The 19977-nt window shown below is 53.0% G+C and overlaps 1 protein-coding gene across 1 annotated transcript in view; it reads right to left on the reverse strand.

The window, feature by feature from the left end:
* Positions 1–787: 787 nt before the first annotated feature.
* CHSY1 (chondroitin sulfate synthase 1) overlaps positions 788–19977 on the reverse strand; it is a 48105-nt gene continuing 28915 nt past the window's right edge. The window contains exon 3 of the mRNA XM_066239091.1: positions 788–3775. Coding sequence (XP_066095188.1) covers positions 2183–3775 — 1593 coding nt within the window. The 3' untranslated portion in view covers positions 788–2182. The remainder of the gene's footprint in view (positions 3776–19977) is intronic.

The raw sequence follows: 19977 nt of genomic DNA on the forward strand, positions 1-19977 counted from the left end.
AAGCACGCATGTACACAACAGACAGGGACAGAAAGACAGGAAGGGAGAGAGATGAGAAGCATCAACACATAGTTGTGGTGCTTTAGTTATTCATTGATTGCTTTCTTGTATGTGCCTTGGCAGTGGTGGGGGTGGGGGTGGGCTCCAGCCGAGCCAGTGACCCCTTGCTCAAGCTGGCGACCTTGGGCTCAAGCCAGTGACCATGGGGTCATGTCTATGATCCCATGCTCAAGCCAGCAACCCCACGCTCAAGCTGGTGAGCCCGCACAAAACTGGCGACCTTGGGGTTTTGAACCTGAGTCCTCAGCATCGCAGGCTGATGCTCTACCCATTGCACTACCACCTGGTCAGGCTAAAAATCTTTTTTTAAACTTTTGGGTTATACAGCAATTTTACGCAGTTTATCCGACAGCCGATCTACCCTAAAGCTCTGAGCACACTCATGATTGCAGCCTCACATGGGCACTTGTTAAAATGCAGATTCCAACGGGCAAGGGGCCCAGAGGGGGTGGGGCTCAGACCTGGTTTGCAGACCCTTGTTCTAGAGATGACAGTCACCAAAGGGACAAACAAGGACAGATCACTGCAGGAAGAAGCCCTTGAAAAGTTGGTTTCATTTCCCTCCCAAACTGCAGTCCACAGAAACATTCCCTCAAATAAACAGAAAAAAACTTCATGAATCTGTGGGGTTTTTTTTTTCTCTTTACTTCTCCAAATGTAATACAATTCTTCAGCTAAAACAGGAGCAAATGAGACAAAAATGGCTCTGAAAAGTCTGATAGAAAAATACTGTTCACTGGTTTATTTTTCCGAATGAGCGACAGGCTATTTACAAATAAGCGGATCTCCAATGATGGGTTGTAACATGGCAAAGTCTGGGACTGTTTGAAAGCTAAATGAAGAAAAAAAAAAAAATTTTAAGGCACATTGGATCTGTGAGTTTAACACAAACTCGCCGGTACAATGATAGATTCGTTTTGTTTGTTCCTAAAATACGTGAGCACCAAAATTGTCAAAGAACACTTAATATTTAGTAAAAGAGTGAGGAATGTAAAAAGGAGGGTTTGGTGGAGGGGAGAGAGTTCTTCAGGAGGAAATCTTTGGAGATCAGTTTACTGCAAATAAAACACACTAAAAACATTCCGATACACATAAATATACTAAGAGCTAACAGGTGCTTAGGAAAGGGCAGCACGCTACACGATGAATATTAAATAAATTAAAGGTATTCCAGATGCAGGAGATAAAAACAAGACGGTGATCAGAGACTGGGAAGGGCCCCTCTCTGCCCATGTGACGCAGACAGGACGACATGAACAAAAATGGATACAGTTTCCCCCCAACGCTCCCATCAGGGTGGGTTTAGTTTCTGTTTTAGCCCAAATGTAACGTTAGATGGATCGCCTGAATTCTTCTTTGCCATTCTAAAGCTTAGCATTTTAGCCTTTAAGGAGAAGGGTCAGGGAAGAGAGGAAACACCAAATCCTGTTTGGAACTTAATGCCGGGTCCGTCTGTTGAGGCCACAACGAATGACAAGATTGGCCGTCCTGTCCTTGTGCCTCCCTGGTCCCCTCGGCTTTGAAAACCCTACAGGACCACAGGGAGCACGCAGACACGCGGAAAGCCGTCCTGAACACAACGGGACCACTGTCACATTTCCTTATTTTACAATGGGAACACCAAATGGCTTAAAACAACAACAACAACAACAACCAAATCTCTGTTAAAAAAAAAAAAGACAAAAGGTAGAAACTGTGCAATGTTAACAAGTGACAACAAAACATTGACCAGAGTTACAGTGTTTTGTTACAATAATACTTTGCAGGAACTCAGGTGTTCTGCCCTAGGACTTGTAGCAAAAGGGGGTCTGAAAAAGAAACGTAACAATAATAATAATAGTCATAAAAAAAGAAGTTCAGTTCATTAGGTCCATTTCAAGTCACGATTAAGCGGGTTGCTACTTCACGTCCAGCAAGAAAAGGGTGTTGTTCAAAGGCAAACACGATCACGTTGTTGTTCAAAGAGCTCGACCTTCCAGGAGTCCTCGGTTAAGAAAGTCACGTGTAAAATATATCCTTGCGTGGGTTTTTCGAAAAACTGATCGTACAAAAAAAAAAAAATTTTTTTTTTCCTGAAAAATAAATTAGATAATTAAAAACGTCCAGGCCAGGGGGCCCGACATCAGGCTGTCCTCACCGAGCCGTTGTGGTGGCCGCTCCTGCTGTAGCCCGGGTCGTTCTTCTGCAGCCACATCTCGGCCAGCTGCTGGGTGGACCCGTAGGTGGAGGCTTTGGAGCCCAAGCACATCTTGTACTGCTTGGGGTCGAGGTTGGGGTCGCAGAACACGGGGTGGTGGATGTGGACGACCCCTACTTCCTGGCTCCGGAACGTCTTCAGGCCCGCCTGGACCACCTTGTTGAAGAGGTCCACGTCCTCCAGCCCCCAGCCTTGGATGGACACGTCGAAGCCGCCCACGCGGACGAGGTCTCCCTTGTAAATGCAGGTGATGCCGAACCCGTAGTTTCTCCAGAAACCAGTTTTCTGAGTGAAGGCAAAACGGTTGTCACTGGGGATCTTCCCGTTGTACACAATCTTTGGGTCGTACTGGCTGAAGATGATGGGGAAGTAGATCTGCTGGCCCAGGACGGCGTTGGCGCGGCACCGCTGCAGGAACTCGCCCGTGAACACGAGGTCCACGTCGCAGAAGAAGAGCAGGGACTCGTTGTTGAACTGGGAGGACCCGACCTCGAGGGCCAGGGCCCTGGAGAACTCGCCGGACACGGGCAGGATCTGCATGTCGGCCCGCGGGTACTTGCTGCGGTAGTCACGCATGAGCTCGACCTGCCGGGCCTTGTCCGGGTTGGAGTCGGAGTTGAACAGCAGCACCACCAGCTTGACGTTCTGGCTGGGGAGGAGGCACGTCTTCTCGTAGTGGCCCATGAACCTCACGAACATGTCGAAGCGCCCGGACAGCGGGATCAGGATGTTGATCTTCTTCTCTCTGGGCTCCCGGTGCTCCGCCCGGGCGCCGGGCAGCCGGAAGGGCACGAGCCTCTTCAGGGAGCTGGAGAGGAAGGACAGGGAGCCGGACTCCTGGTTGATCCGGCTGGCCAGCTCCTGCGCGTCCAGCGCCTCGTGCTCCACGAACTGGATCCTGCTGAAGGTCTGCTGCAGGTAGGCGTGCCTCCGCACGGGGACCGTCATCTTCTTCCCTTTGTGCTTCTTGTAGAGGAGCAGCAGGTCCAGGATGTACTCGGCCCCGTACAGGGGGTTCACGCGCCGGTAGCCGTACTGGATCTCCTTGAAGTCGATGACGCGCCCCCTGGTCTTGGCGTTGGCGTTGATCATCTCCATGACCTGCATGACGATGTCGTCCAGGGCCTCCCGCTGGGCGGAGTCCATGCCCCGGCGAGGGGGCTGGCCCTCGGCCGCCGAGTACAGGTGCTTCCCGGTCAGGAACTCCCACTCCAGGATCTCCTCCCGCTGCCGGGGCTGGAAGCGCGTGAAGGAGGGCGGCACCCCCAGCTGCAGGTCCTCCTTGTGCGCCTCGGTGTTGCTGTAGCGGCTCATGAGCACGATCTCGCGGTGCAGCTGGAGGGTGCGGTGCCGCAGCTCGGCGATCTTGCGGCTGAGCACGTAGCTGTGCAGCCGGTACTGGTAGGGCGGGTTCTTGTTGGGGTGCAGGGTGATGGCGCGGTGGATTTTGCTGTTATGGAGATCTCTGATGTACCCCTTTTTGTTCTGCTCGTAATTCTCGTAAAACAGCTGCTGCATCTGTTCAGGGAAAGAAAAAAAAAAAAAGCTTTTTTAGTACAAGGTGACCGAGGGCTCCCCCTCTTCTTCTATTTCCTGACATACTTTAAAACACAAAATCGAAATATCGGAAATCTTTCTACCTCAGCCATGGCATGCCAAAGGCCCCCAGAAAAGTCCGATCGATGGCAGTCCTGTGAGGGGGGAGGGTGAGCAGCTAGGAACTGCGTCAAGAAACAAGTGCTCCTCAACCATCAGAGTCGGCCAGTGTCACACCGCAGGCAAAGAGAGCGTGAAGTGCTTTCCCACGAAGAAGCGTGAGCTTGAGATCCCAAGGTCGCTGCACGCGTGCACCCGGACGACCCTTTCTGCGCCTGCTGCCCAGGGCGGCAGGCCCTCCACGCAGGTGGGAGAGCATCTCCCTGCTCCGCACCAGGCCCCCAGCACAAAGCCAGCGTGGGGGGGGGGGGGCGCTCAGAATGTCACACAAGAGGGCTTCACGACCCCACCCGACCCTCCCTCTGTCCTATGACACGGGGGTGGAGGACAGAAGCTTGAGCTCCGACAGCAGAAACGGTCTGTTCCCTCAAGTTAGACAGAACACCTTTCATTCCCTGTGCACGTTCAAGCAACGGGGTGGCGATCATCTACGTCTACAAAGCCTTCCGGAATGAAGAATAAAAATTTTCAAAACAGGTGAGAGGAGTGTGGGAGAGTGGCATCTGACAAATCAGTCCTTTACGGTTCGGTTTTGTCTCATCCGTGCACTGTTACATATTAACTCTTGAGGAGGGTGACGAACTTGGACCAAGCAGTTTATTTGCCTTTGGATTCATATAGACATATACAGTGTGTCCGTCAAGTCATGGTGCACTTTTCACCGGTCACAGGAAAGCAACAAAAGACGACAGAAATGTGAAATCTGTACCAAATATAAGGAAAACCTTCCCAGTTTCTGTAGGATGATGTGGCAGCATGTGCACATGCGCAGATGATGATGTAACACCGTGTATACAGCAGAGCAGCCCAGGGCCATGCCAGTCGAGATGTGGACGGTACAGAGGAAAGTTCAGTGTGTTCTGTGGCTCACTAAACTCGAGTCCGTGACCAAAGTGCAACGTGAATATCGGCGCGTTTATAACAAAGCGCCACCACATAGGAATAACATTACTCGGTGGGATAAGCAGTTGAAGGAAACCCGCAGTTTGGTGGAGAAACCCCGTTCTGGCTGGTTCGAAACCCTGGGATTGCCTGGTCAAGGCACGTATGGGAGTTGATGCTTCCAGCTCCTCCCCCCCTTCTCTAATATGAATAAAAAAAGAAAAAAAAAAAGAAACCCCGTTCTGGTAGGCCATCAGTCAGTGACGAGTCTGTAGAGGCCATACGGGATAGCTACCTAAGGAGCCCTAAAGAATCTGTGCGTGAACCCACATCGAACTGCACTGAATAGGTATGAAACTGGGAGAGTTTTCCTTTTATTTGGTGCAGATTTCATATTTCTATCGTCTTTTGTTGCTTTCCTGTGACCAGTCAAAAGTGCACCATGACTTTACGGACACACTGTAGTTCCTACTTAACTGTTTCCATCCTATAGAAACAAAACTCCAATTCTGCTATAAATAAAAATAGTTTAAGGATATGAGATTCCTAACAGCTCATTTGAATAACTCCAGGGTAACAAACCTGTCAAGCTTTTATTTTGTTGTTGTCATAAAAAATATTTTTAGTACCAAGTTTAGAATTTAAGAGCATTGGATTACTATAAACTATTTCAATAATCAATACTTTGGCACAGTTTTGGGAAGAATATTACAAAACAAAGTTAAAACGTATCACAGAAGGAAACACACATGGACACATATGGGTTATTTTTATAGTCACAAGGTTTTCCCTCCTTAAAAGATGCACTCTGTACCATGAATGGTGTGCCTTCAGTATCCAGTGTCCACAAAACAGCCTTCATTCTTGTTCCAAAAAAGTACCCCCACAGTCTTGGACTCCAGCAAAGCCCTCTCCCCAACTGTGAGATGTCCTGAGACTCGGAGTCATTCCAGGGTAAATCTGAGAGGGGCTTATAAAAGTCAAGGTCACACTATTCCCAGGAACTTCCAGCCCAGCTGGGAAGAACCATCAACCACCCGCATCTAATCTTCTGTTAACAAATACCTTCCACGGTCTTCATGAGCAAATGTCCTTCCAGCTCCTCTGCCGTGAGAGCCAACAGCCTCCTTAAATCACGGCTTTTACCATCAACTGCTTACAATAACGTCCTTCATTAAATACATAGTTTTGCCCCGGCAATGAACTTATCAGCGCTCCACATCAGCATCTATGTCTAATTCTAATTTGTGCAGGGCTGCCATCCATGGCAGAGAATTTGTTTTCTTATTCTTTCATCCTGAAAATTAACTCAAAGAAAATACGGGGTTGTGCAAACGTCAAGACACCCGCTGTAACTGGCGGGAGTTTCAAAGTCACCCTCTTCACAAGTTTGAAATATTGAAATGAACATCCACCTACCCAGACAGGTAGGGATTCCTGGTAATTTACTGTGTGAAGCAGGACCTTTTGAGACGAGAGAGGAAATCTGTTCCTAATTAGGCCAAGACCACGGGCACGGACTGGGCTTGTCCTGGCGCTCAGGACAGACGGTCACCCTCCTGGTCCCTGTTAGGTCTCTCCTAATCAGTTCTGGGTAGGCTTTGCCACTTTTCATCCAATTAAGATCAAGGATTAGCCCCTTTGTATTTTAAAGACACTAAGAAATAGTAAAATTCTTAATGGGGGTTATACTGAGTCTCTGGTGGTCAAAACGAGAACTCTGTATGCATGTGCCTTGAATGGTCATTGTCAAGTTCTGAAATCTAAACACCTTTCAGAGAAGTCTGACGCGTTTCAAAACAATGAAGAATTAAGCTTGGCCAAATGAAACACACAAAGAAGAAACTATTGGTAGTAACTTAAAGACTTCTGCATGAGACAATAAGCAAAACTGGTCAGGCTGAGATCACTCTGAGTGTGCAGGTCAGAATGGTCAAGGATGATAATGGGAGAGGACTGAGCCCTCATCCGTGACCAGAAAACAGCATCTGAACTCCTGCCTCTGGTCCTTGCTGACGTGTGGCCTTTGGGGGGGGGGGGGTCCTTCAGCTTTCCGACATCACCTGTTGTTTCTCACGGGTAAGCGACCTGGCAGCATTATGGAGGAGGGATGTACGCAGAACTACCATTAAACCAACAAGGTCTTACGCAAATGGCACCAAGTACTGGACACTCACATTAAATAAAGGCAGGGCGAGTTCAAACAGTCAGGTACAAAGGAAGGACAGGCCTGGGAGTGGGCAGCAGGACAAGCCCTAGACCCGGGCCTGCTCATGAGCAATGATGCTGCGACGGGCTCTCTCTGAAGGCGGCTCTAACACCTAAGGCGCAAGAGAGGTGACCTGATAACAGTGACCAACCCGCCTTGGAGGTGATGGCATCCCTCATGCACCCTAGGAGGCAGTCAGTGCTTCCCACATTTACGACCGGGGGGCTCACGGCCGTACTGCACCCTAGGAGGCAGTCAGTGCTTCCCACATTCACGACCGGGGGGCTCACGGCCGTACTGCACCCTAGGAGGCAGTCAGTGCTTCCCACATTCACGACCGGGGGGCTCACGGCCGTACTGCACCCTAGGAGGCAGTCAGTGCTTCCCACATTCACGACCGGGGGGCTCACGGCCGTACTGCACCCTAGGAGGCAGTCAGTCCTTCCCACATTCACGACCGGGGGGCTCACGGCCGTACTGCATCCTAGGAGGCAGTCAGTGCTTCCCACATTCACGACCGGGGGGCTCACGGCCGTACTGCACCCTAGGAGGCAGTCAGTGCTTCCCACATTCACGACCGGGGGGCTCACGGCCGTACTGCACCCTAGGAGGCAGTCAGTGCTTCCCACATTCACGACCGGGGGGCTCACGGCCGTACTGCACCCTAGGAGGCAGTCAGTGCTTCCCACATTCACGACCGGGGGGCTCACGGCCGTACTGCACCCTAGGAGGCAGTCAGTGCTTCCCACATTCACGACCGGGGGGCTCACGGCCGTACTGCACCCTAGGAGGCAGTCAGTGCTTCCCACATTCACTACCGGGGGGCTCACGGCCGTACTGCACCCTAGGAGGCAGTCAGTGCTTCCCACATTCACGACCGGGGGGCTCACGGCCGTACTGCACCCTAGGAGGCAGTCAGTGCTTCCCACATTCACGACCGGGGGGCTCACGGCCGTACTGCACCCTAGGAGGCAGTCAGTGCTTCCCACATTCACGACCGGGGGGCTCACGGCCGTACTGCACCCTAGGAGGCAGTCAGTGCTTCCCACATTCACGACCGGGGGGCTCACGGCCGTACTGCACCCTAGGAGGCAGTCAGTGCTTCCCACATTCACGACCGGGGGGCTCACGGCCGTACTGCACCCTAGGAGGCAGTCAGTGCTTCCCACATTCACGACCGGGGGGCTCACGGCCGTACTGCACCCTAGGAGGCAGTCAGTGCTTCCCACATTCACGACCGGGGGGCTCACGGCCGTACTGCATCCTAGGAGGCAGTCAGTGCTTCCCACATTCACGACCGGGGGGCTCACGGCCGTACTGCATCCTAGGAGGCAGTCAGTGCTTCCCACATTCACGACCGGGGGGCTCACGGCCGTACTGCATCCTAGGAGGCAGTCAGTGCTTCCCACATTCACGACTGGGGGGCTCACGGCCGTACTGCATCCTAGGAGGCAGTCAGTGCTTCCCACATTCACGACTGGGGGGCTCACGGCCGTACTGCATCCTAGGAGGCAGTCAGTGCTTCCCACATTCACGACCGGGGGGCTCACGGCCGTATGTTCAGCAACTCGCCTTGCGCCCCCGTCCCTTGGCGGCTGGCCCGGGGCTGGCCCTCAGCTCTGGCTCTGGACAACAGGAGGAGCCCCCCCAGCGGGCACGGCTCTGGGCCCAGGGTGCACGCTGAGGCCAGGGGGAGGCAGCCCGCTCTCCTGGGGCTCACACTCGGGGCCTCGGGGCGGGACAGGCAGTCCCCAGAGAAGAAACACCACTGAGACGGCCATCAGCGGTTTGAGGAAACGCAGAGAGGGGAGGGTGCCTCTCAGGTGCTCGGGTCGGAAAGCTGACCTTCCCCTCCAGAGGACATCGGAGCAGAGCCTCAGGGAAGCGGGGGGTGAGGGACGTATCTGGAGGGGGGGCTACATTCACTTCTTCATCAGACACAACTCACCTCGCTTTGTGCAAGGGCCGCACAGAGGAGCCAGGGGCAGGCCCAGGGCTGGGCCTCCCCGCCTGGAGCTCTGTACCCCGAAAGCCAGTCCACATGTTTGTCCATGGTCTGCCCTGAGGGTCTCGGCAGGTCCTTCCTGTGTGTAGTGAGTGTGTGTGTGCGGCACGCACGCACACATGGGTACATGTGAGTATTCTGAAGGCATAATCAATAAGAAAGGCTGGGAAGCTAGAAATGACTCCCCCATCTTTCTGAGCAAGTAGGAAGCCTCCACGGAACCAGATTTTGGTCTGAAAGCAGAAGAGCAAACAGAAGAGCGGGCCAGGCCCCTCCTGCAACGTGAGCGCTCCCGTGACAGCACCGCTATCCCCAGTGCGATGACAAGAACGACAGGGAAAACCCTGTCTCTAGCTGTGGGGGAGGTCGCAGGAGGGCCAGGCTGGCTTTGTGAGTGGAGGTGTGTGTGTGTGGGGTGCCTGGTCTTCCACGGCGGGGGGAGGGTGCCAGCAGAGAGAGGTCCTTCCAGGGAGGCGGCCCTTTGCATCCACACAGCCCGCCCCCCCCACTTCCTCCCCCCCCCCCCCCCCCCCCCCCGCCTTACAGGCGGCAACAGCCGCTGCCCTGGCTGGGCCCCAGCACGGAGCACGACCCGAGTGGCAGCCTGGTCCTCTCTCAGGGTGGAAATGACTCAGGGCCCAGTGCTCTCTCCCAGTGCCCTCGGAGGAGGGGACTGAGCCTTTGGCAGCAAAGCTATTACTAGTGACGGCACCTAAGTGATCCTCAAGTTAGGAAAACGGAAAGAAAACCATTCCTCAGCGTAAGGACGGAGGGCCCTTGTTTTACTGGTAACGTTGAGTAACACCTGGGCTTCCAGTCCTCAAACCAGAAAGCAAACGAAATGAAAATGTCCATTAGGGAAAAGCTATCTTTGCAATGTCAGTGGGCTCACAGCCCTGCTCGTTTCTTACCTGTTCACAGGTACCAACAGATCTCCCGTGGGCACCTCAGATGAGAAACAGCCAGGCAGGCAAGGGAACAAAAGGATACAATGTCGCTACTGCACTTGAAACAGCTTCTGAGTTAACCACGCTCTGAACCCCAAGGGCTGCAGCAGAGACGCGTCTAGCCATCGGTTTTGCCCTATGTTCCTTGTTTCCTATCCTTAAATATAATCAATAATCAAGCACTGGGAAGAGAATTTGAGGGTGCTGCTTTTAAACATCTAACGCAGTGGGATTTAAAAACTCGCAGCCAGAACTTTCTTCTCGGACCAGAACCACTTGGGGTGCTGGTCTCCAAGTCCTTGCAAGCTGCCTTCCCCTCACCCACTTTGCAATCTTGCCTCAGTTTCTAAATCTAATCGCAACCCCCTGGCTGCATGCGTGTGGCTGGCAGGGAGAGCCGGGAAGCGTGGGGTGTCTACTGGTGCCTCTGCCAAGTCAAACTTCTGTCTTAAGAGTACATGTCTGAAGAGGCTGCCAAGAAAGATTAGGTCTCATCTATTTCTTTGCCCCGAAATCTCAAACCGATGCTACAATACATGTCTTATAATAAAGACCAGCGACAACGGAATAAACGAAGGGGAACTTCACGAACCGGGTGCACTTTTAACGTCCAGCATTTCGTGAGCCTGTGTCGTACGCCATCGGATTCTTAAAACGCTGTCTTGTAAAAATATTGACATAACTTAGGGTGATTAAACTTTTTTTTTAATTTTAAAGCAACATATGTTCATTATAAAATACTGAACAGATGAAGACTCGCTTGTAAATGTACTCTTGCTGACATTTTAAAAATGTTCTCAGGTACGTAGTCATGCATAAGGTAAAAAAGAAACCTTGTTACTCTCTGCAGATTAGATACAATGTGGAGGGACGTATAGGGATAGCAAGTCCTCACCTAACATCATCGGCAGGTCCTGCAACTGTAAGCAAAATGGTGCATATATAACAAAACCAATTTTATCCCAGGCTAATAGATATGGATAAGAGTTAAGTCCCCACGGCATCTCAGCAATGTTACAATGAAACCATACCTGGGTAATAATTCTCTTTCTGACCACCTTATTTCCCTGAAATAGTAAACAATACTAACTGCTAAATAGAATCAAGCTATTCTACTATTTGTTGATCAGGACCTTCGCCAAAGAAAAAGAGACACCAACATCCTGAACTATAACAAAAGCGAAAGCGGAGTTGCCGAGGACGAGTGTCCTGCCACCCTGGAATCCCTGCCCTGGGCCGTCTGTCACTCACAGGACAGACGCACGCTGCCCTACCCCGCCTGTCTCAGGTGTCTGCTGCAGCGTCCAGCCCCTTGTAAGTCATAAATTATAAATTTGCGGTATTAACACACAAGCCAACGAACAAGCTGTGATTTAAGCGCTGCGCTGCAGGATGACACCGCATGAGAAATGCGGCCACACTGTTGCCCTGAGTGGCATTTTACCTGTTGTTTCACGCCTGCCCCGGGGAGCCCTCCTGTTATCCCCATTTTCACAGGGAAGCAGAACTTTGAGAAATTGGCCAAATGGACGCGGTGACCACAGCAAGCAGAGACCTGGAACACTCACATCGGCACTGGGAGTGGGGGCTGGACATCGTGGCCCCTGGGGCTAACACCGGGCGGTGACTGGCTAGAAGAACTTGCTTAGCTGTTGTCTCTGGCTGCTTTCGGTGGCACGGGGGGACCGCAGAGCCCACCAAGCCGAAAATATTCACAGTCTGGCCCTTGGCAGAGAAAGCCCGCCGGCCTCTGACCTGGAGCCAAGCACCAGCCCGATGCCCCCACTGACCGGATGCCAGCCAGGCACGTGCCCACCTTGCCTGAACAAACCCATTCCTGAAAGTGGCGATGGCCTCCCCCCACCCCCAGTCCCCCGTCCAGGCCACAGCGGGGGTCTCCCTGCTGCCTGACCAGCTCAGGCTGTCGCAGCTTCTACGTGACACCTGTGCAGGACCCCTCTGCCTTCCCCCCTTGCCAATCCTAACCGAACCCTTCACACACACACACTAAAAAAGCAACTTCAAAACGAAAGCTTTGCAGATGCTCTTCAAACACAGTGCCTCGAGCTCAGGGAGCCACACCCCCCAGAGGTGGAAACACGAGGCATCGGTTTTGGTGTGTCCTCTATACTTTTGTGGCATGTGCCTGCTCCTCTTTGGTTTTTGTGCATAAAAGGCAGTTTTGAGAAACTAAAAACAGACCTCACACTCCCCGAAATAGAAGCCTCCCAGACTGCGGGTGGTGGAGCACGCCCCGTTTCTACCTGCGTCCAGCCCATGCGGCAGCCGGGCAGGTGTGAGTCACAGGGCTCCCGGACATGTCCTGGCGCCCGAAGAAGGGACGAGGCAAAGCGCCTTCGTTCACACAACTGGAGGTCTAGGAGCCTCCCTTCCTCACCCCCGCTGACGGGCCAGGCAGAGGCGGACAGCTGTGCAACCCGCCAGAGCAGGAAATAACTGTAACTGCAAACACTCGTCACATTCAGGTGACAACCCGGGGGGAAGAAGATAAAAAAGGTTGTCCTGGGTTGTCATTTCACAAGCCAGCTTAGGTCGAGAATGCTCTTTTGGTTTTTAGAGGTTCTGATGTAAAAAGTAAGAGGTTTGGCAAAAAATAAATGTGAGCTATGAACAAGATCATGAGGGAAGCAGGCGCTGTGGCCTCAACCGGGACGAGGGGCTGGGCTCACTGGGCCAACCGCGGGCTCTGTGCCCTTGGGCGGGTCTCGGTTTAATGAGGAAGTAACGGGCGCTGAACATGCAAGTCCCTCCAGGGTTACAGTTCCCGGCGAATGAATAGTATGGGCAAGATCAGGGGGCTCCCTGGAAGATCACTCCTGAGAGCCACAGACACAGGCGCTGGCGAGGGTCCCGATGTTCCCTGTCCCCGCCCCGCCCCCTGCGTCTTCCCGGAGCCCTCATCATTCCCACCTGGCTGCTGCGGAAACCTCTCCCCTCTTTCCTGCCCCCCCTCCCCTTTCCTTAGTCCTGGCGGGTGCTGTCTCAAATATAGAGCTCTCGTTGGGTCACTCACTGGCTGGCAATTAACACACCCAGAGCCGGGCTGGGGGTCGGTCTCCAGGTGCCCCCCTGTTCCTGCCACCACCAGCAGGCCAGGAGCCAGGGCAGCTCTGTGGCTGGGCCCGCTGGGCCCTCTCACCGTGAAAGGTCAGTCCTGTCCACCCAGGACTCGGTCCTTCCCTGAGCCAGGGCCTGTGGCGGGCTGTGCATCGTCTGTCTGCGCTGTCCCAGGTCTGGGGCCCTCCTAGGACGCCGCAGGGTGTGCAGCAGGGAGGGGTACCCGTGTGTGTTGGGGGAAGGTAGACAGGGAGAGAAGGTAAGTTCCCCCTAACTTCTCTTCGGAGCAGCGCCTTTCCACAAGGAACAGAGTGGAGTCATCTGAGTTTCAGACAGACATCCCTCGGACCCCCACATAAAGAGCATCACGAAGCCGGTGTTTGGAGAAAGGGACCTCAGGGGGGCTTCCTATTCCTGCCCCCATCAGCCCAGGCCTTGCTCCTTAACGCCCTTCTCGGGCAAATCCAATGCACGCAGCGGGCAGGGACGGGCTCCTGTCCCAGCAGGACAGCAGGAGCGGAGTGGGCAGCAGGAAGGCTGTGGGTCAGGGGCCCTGCGCCACCACTCAGGGGCAGCTGTGAGGGGCCAGGTGGAGAGAGTGCAGGAGGCTGGCGGGACCAGGGGCAGGGGAGGCGGCCCTGGCTGGGAGGGGCTGCCCTTCTCGTTTCATTCCAGGGATGTCTTCTCAGAGATGCCCTGCCAACCAGGTGGAAGGGAGAGGAAGGAGGACTGTCACCTCCCGCCTTTCCTGACTGGAGCCCACAAGGGGACTGAAGGCTGCCTTTGTGCCCTCCCTGCAGTGACAGAGGGGTGAGAAGTGATCGCAAGTCATCTGCGGGCCATCCAGGGCCATGTCCACAGCCAAGGACGACCCTCAGACCTCTGACAGCACCTGGCTTTCTATCCGAGCAGGTGCAATGGGCCAGCCAGCACCCGTGAGCTTCAGCAAGTCCACAGGCTGCTTGTGGCCAGCTCTCATTGGCCCGCCTCCAGAGACGGAGAGGGCGGCAGGCCTGGGAGGGTGAGGGGGCCCGAGGGCCAGGGCATCCGTGACCCCCAGCAGCACTCACTGACCCCAATTTAGAATGTTGTTGGTTTGTTCCCCCTTTTTCCTTTAAAGAGGATGATTTATACACAGTTTGCATGTTTAGGTATTTTGGAGAAGCGGTTAAGATTACAAAGTGAAGACCAATAATTACAAAGGCTCCAGAAATCGTTCGGGGAGAAGGCCAGGGTCTTTGGGTCTATAGTGTGTGTAGACCTAGATCCCGTGTTCCTAAAAATTCCCTTTGGGCCACTTGTTCCATAGGCCCAAGCCATACGTACACCCAAGAGTTGTGGGTGACACAGGACAAAGGAAACACCATTTAATTTCAAGGCAAATGCTTCAGTCACTCCAACTACTTCTAAGAAAATAAACAGGCCCTGGCCGGTTGGCTTAGTGGTAGAGCGTCGGCCTGGCGTGCAGAAGTCCCGGGTTCGATTCCCGGCCAGGGCACACAGGAGAAGCGCCCATCTGCTTCTCCACCCCTCCCCCTCTCCTTCCTCTCTGTCTCTCTTCCCCTCCCGTAGCCAAGGCTCCATTGGAGCAAAGATGGCCCGGGCGCTGGGGATGGCTCCTTGGCCTCTGCCCCAGGCGCTAGAGTGGCTCTGGTCGTGGCAGAGCGATGCCCCGGAGGGGCAGAGCATCGCCCCCTGGTGGGCAGAGCATCGCCCCCTGGTGGGCGTGCCGGGTGGATCCCGGTCGGGCGCATGCGGGAGTCTGTCTGACTGTCTCTCCTGGTTTCTAGCTTCAGAAAAATACAAAAAAAAACCCAAAAACAAAAACAACCCAATTATCATAAACCCCCATCTTACGCTGTGGAGCACGCAGATTACCATCTGGCGGAGCTAAGAATACCAGAATTTGACCGACATCTGCACAGTTCAGGGAAGAATGAAATGAGTGGGGGGTGGTCCGAGGAGGGACAGGAGAAAGCCTCCTCTCAAAACATCTCCCCGTAAAAGACGCATTAACGGCAAAGAGGAAAACAGTAACGCTGCAGTGGAGGCTTGGCAAGCACCCACAGGTAATCCTGTCCGTTGAGGTCACAACGACATCACGCGCCTCCTGATGTGACATACTGAGAAGGACACCCATTACTTGGCCAGGGACACTACAGATGACAATGTCAAGGTCGTGAACGGCCAAGACAAGGTCAACATGAAAGGACACTTAAGAGACTTGTCATCTACATGCTGTGTGTGACCTTGGAACAGAGGCAGGGTTTTGTTTAGTTTTTCTTTTTTCTTTTTTGCTATGAATGATGTTATTAGGAGCTCGTGAAATATAGAGTATAGATTAGATAACAGTATTATGTCAGTATTAATTTCCTGACTTTGTTACGCTGGGTTTCTGTAGGTGAAAGTCCTTGTTCTTTGGGAAGGACATGACAGAGTGTGTAGGGTTAGAGGGAGGCACTGTGTCTGCAACTTACTCTTGGATGGTTCCGGGGAAAATGACACACACACAGAGGAAGAGGACAGAGCCACGCAATCAACATTAACCATCAGGAGATCTGGGCGGCCAGAACACGGGAGCTCTGGGCACTATTCTCGAAATCGCTCTAAGTCTAAAATGATTTAAAAATAAAAATAATTATCCCCCCAAAGTGGTTAAAAATGACAGTGATGGTTTTTTTGCGACACTCCATTAGCAACAAATAAGTCATGCAGTGATGGTAAGAGACTTCTCACAGGTTCTTGAGCTGTTCAGAGAGACTCAAAGTGGTCAACAAGAAGGCTTGTAACCTGAAATCTGGTTTAGGAAGCCGAAGGTTTTAACAGTTTATCTTCTGGATTATTTTCCTCTCTTTTTCTTTTCTTTTTCTTTATTAAAGTAATCCACATAGCAATACCTCATTACAGTCTTTGAGGTTTCCTGGACAAAAACCCATTACTATTCCTGTCTCTAATTCCTCCTTTTTGCCTGCTGTGCTGTGAGTATGACATCAGTTTATTATAACCAATAATTTACAGTGCCTCCCGTCACTAAATTACCACACACACACACACACACACACACGAATGATTCACAGGGGAGGAGAGACCAGTGAGGACGCCTCAAACCAGCACACTCATCAGTCGCTGAAGAAAAAGCCGGGTCCTCCTATTTTCTCATGTTAGAAACAGAGTAGCTGCCCGTCTACACAGAGTCCAGTTTACGGTCGGCTGGGGAACAGACACGGCTGCCCCCCAGCTTCCGCCTCTACGTGTGGAAGGCGCCCCACTCAGACCTGAAGGGCCCGGTGAGGACCGAGCTGTCAGGAGGCTGAGATCAATGTGGCACGTCTACAGACGTAGACGTCAGCATTCGCCATTCGGACGTGCAGACCCGCCAACCCACACGCGTCTACTTGGCTCAAAGTGACAACCTGACTTTGAATGTCGTTGAATGACTTGCTGTGGTTCCCAGACCCCCGGTGAGGTGCTATGGTTTTTATTTCAAGTACCTATAGCTAGTAATATGCTCCATTCTTACAATAACAGTATTTAAGGGTATTTGATCTTTCTCTCTGTATTTTTAATTGGTAGCCTTTGGGGGGGGGAGGAAGGGGGAGAGAGAGAAGCATCAACTCGTTCTGCTTTAATTGCCATCCATTAACTGCTTCTCATACATGCCTTGACTGGGATCGAACCAGTGACCCTGGGGTCAAGCCAGCAACCCCGAGCCAGCAACCCAGGGCCCAAACCAGTAACCTCGGAGCTCCAGGTCAGCTCTCTATCCCCTGTAACACCACTAGCCAGGCCCAGGTGTTTGTTTTAAAAGAGTCCTATGACCCATTCAAGAAAGCAACTGACCACAGACACAGGGTGGGGGGCAGGCACGTGTGGAGGACCTCACAGTATCCTGGGGTGAGGGTCGGTTTGCAGCCCCTGCATGCATTCATTTATAAACACCAGCGAGCTTATCCAGTCACAAGGCTCTGATGACGGCAGCCCGCTAGGTGAGAGGGTGCCAAGTGAGACTTGCTTCCCAGGAAGGAGGTTTGGAACAGAGAAACGCTTATGCGGGCTGACCTCATGCAAGCAGCACTTCCAAAAAGTACGTGACTATGTATCAAATCATTCATTGAAAGAATATGGTGCTGGGCAGAAAGAGAGCACGGGGAGCTGCAGAAGCAGTGTCAGGCCACATCGGTGAGCTGGCTACAGAGAGGGCAGGGAGAAGACACACTGTTACAACCTGCGAGAAGAAGCCCGTGGCCCTCTCGCACCTTCACACACCCCTGGCTACAGAGAGGCCGGGGAGAAGACACACTGTTACAACCTGCGAGAAGAGGCCCGTGGCCCTCTCGCACCTTCACACACCCCTGGCTACAGAGAGGCCGGGGAGAAGACACACTGTTACAACCCGCGAGAAGAGGCCCGTGGCCCTCTCGCACCTTCACACACCCCTGGCTACAGAGAGGCCGGGGAGAAGACACACTGTTACAACCCGCGAGAAGAGGCCCGTGGCCCTCTCGCACCTTCACACACCCCTGGCTACAGAGAGGCCGGGGAGAAGACACACTGTTACAACCTGCAAGAAGAGGCCCGTGGCCCTCTCGCACCTTCACACACCCCTGGCTACAGAGAGGCCGGGGAGAAGACACACTGTTACAACCCGCGAGAAGAGGCCCGTGGCCCTCTCGCACCTTCACACACCCCTGGCTACAGAGAGGCCGGGGAGAAGACACACTGTTACAACCCGTGAGAAGAGGCCCGTGGCCCTCTCGCACCTTCACACACCCCTGGCTACAGAGAGGCCGGGGAGAAGACACACTGTTACAACCCGCGAGAAGAGGCCCGTGGCCCTCTCGCACCCTTCACACACCCCTGGCTACAGAGAGGCCGGGGAGAAGACACACTGTTACAACCTGCGAGAAGAGGCCCGTGGCCCTCTCGCACCTTCACACACCCCTGGCTACAGAGAGGCCGGGGAGAAGACACACTGTTACAACCTGCGAGAAGAGGCCCGTGGCCCTCTCGCACCTTCACACACCCCTGGCTACAGAGAGGCCGGGGAGAAGACACACTGTTACAACCTGCGAGAAGAGGCCCGTGGCCCTCTCGCACCTTCACACACCCCTGGCTACAGAGAGGCCGGGGAGAAGACACACTGTTACAACCCGCGAGAAGAGGCACGTGGCCCTCTCGCACCTTCACACACCCCTGGCTACAGAGAGGCCGGGGAGAAGACACACTGTTACAACCTGCGAGAAGAGGCCCGTGGCCCTCTCGCACCTTCACACACCCCTGGCTACAGAGAGGCCGGGGAGAAGACACACTGTTACAACCTGCGAGAAGAGGCACGTGGCCCTCTCGCACCTTCACACACCCCTGGCTACAGAGAGGCCGGGGAGAAGACACACTGTTACAACCCGCGAGAAGAGGCACGTGGCCCTCTCGCACCCTTCACACACCAGTACGACCGACAGAGAAGGGTCTGTTCCCACAGTGTGAGGGGCGCGGCCCAAGGCAGCCCTCTGATAAATATTCAAGTCCTTTCCTCATCTGTAATCTTCAAGAGCCACGCAGATCTGTGCTATGCTCTACGATATTCGAGTCTGTCTCGCTGTACAAACATCTCTCCCTCTCTCAATCCTGACGTGGACCGAACACACTGTCAACCTGAGCCGAGCCTGTCCCCTGGTGACTGAGTGCCTCCCCTCTCCCCAGGCACATCGACACACACAGTAGGATCCCCTCCAGGAGTGAGCTGGTTCTGAAAATGACAATTTTACCGAAGAGACGCAAGACCCAGACCACAGAAAACAAAACCAAAAGTAATGAAACAAAACTAAAGGGGGGGGGGTAGGGGGTGCAGAGGGGACCTAAAGAAATCCAGCCTGTTTCTCAGAATGACTCCGCTCCTGCCAAATGGTTTTTATATAAACACAGCATTTACAGTCAAAAAGAGAAAGGAGGGGAAAAAAAAATCACTACCTAAAATGGGAATAAGAGGCTTTTCTTTTCTATCTCATTTTTGGGAACAACAACAACAAAAAAGAACAGTCTTTGCCTAGAAAAAGAGGAAGAAGTTACACCCATACAGAATTTCAGAATGGGAGGAATTAGTGTCACCACGGACTTCTCCTCTTTGCCAGCGAACAACGGCATCTGCTCCGACTCTGGGGGAACAGGGAGTGAAGCCGGCTGGCGGTCGGCGGCCGGGGCCTCTAGTGCTTGATGAACAATTTCATGTCCATGTCGGCAGAAAGTTTACTGAAACCTCAAGGTGCCTTTATCACGGTCCCCTGTGTGTGTTAACTGATCAAACATTTAAGTGCCTAATACATGAGCTTCTACAAGGAATACAGGCATTACCTTGATCCAACCAAAAACAGAACAAAGCACACTCACGAGCCGTTAGAATACCAGAACAGTCCTTCCAACCACGTATGACCTGGATCTAGTCAGGAGGAGACAGAAGATGCATCCTAACGGATGGACAATCCCACCCGCCTGTAACTGTCCAAGGTGTCACGATCTAAAACTCAGCCAAAGACTGAGGACCTAGTACAGACTGAAGGTGCCCAGAGCGATGTCACACTCTGAACTTTGGAAACTCCATCCAGTTTAATAAAACTTCAATTTAAACAGATTTATTAAAAGAAATAGCAAAGAGATATGAACCTGTATGCTATGCAGCCTTTTCTGTTTTAAGGGAAAAGAGGATTAAGTAAAAAACCTTCAGGCCCTGGCCAGTGGCTCAGCAGTAGAGCATCAGCCTGGTGTATGGAAGTCCCAGGTTCGATCCCTGGTTGGTACACACATAAAAAGCGACCATCTGCTTCTCTCCCCTTCCCTCTCTCCCTTTACCTCCTGCAGCCAGTGGCTTCAGTGGTTTGAGTGTCGGCCT

This window comes from Saccopteryx bilineata, chromosome 7 (genome assembly GCF_036850765.1).
Source record: "Saccopteryx bilineata isolate mSacBil1 chromosome 7, mSacBil1_pri_phased_curated, whole genome shotgun sequence".
Taxonomy (NCBI): Eukaryota; Metazoa; Chordata; class Mammalia; order Chiroptera; family Emballonuridae; genus Saccopteryx; species Saccopteryx bilineata.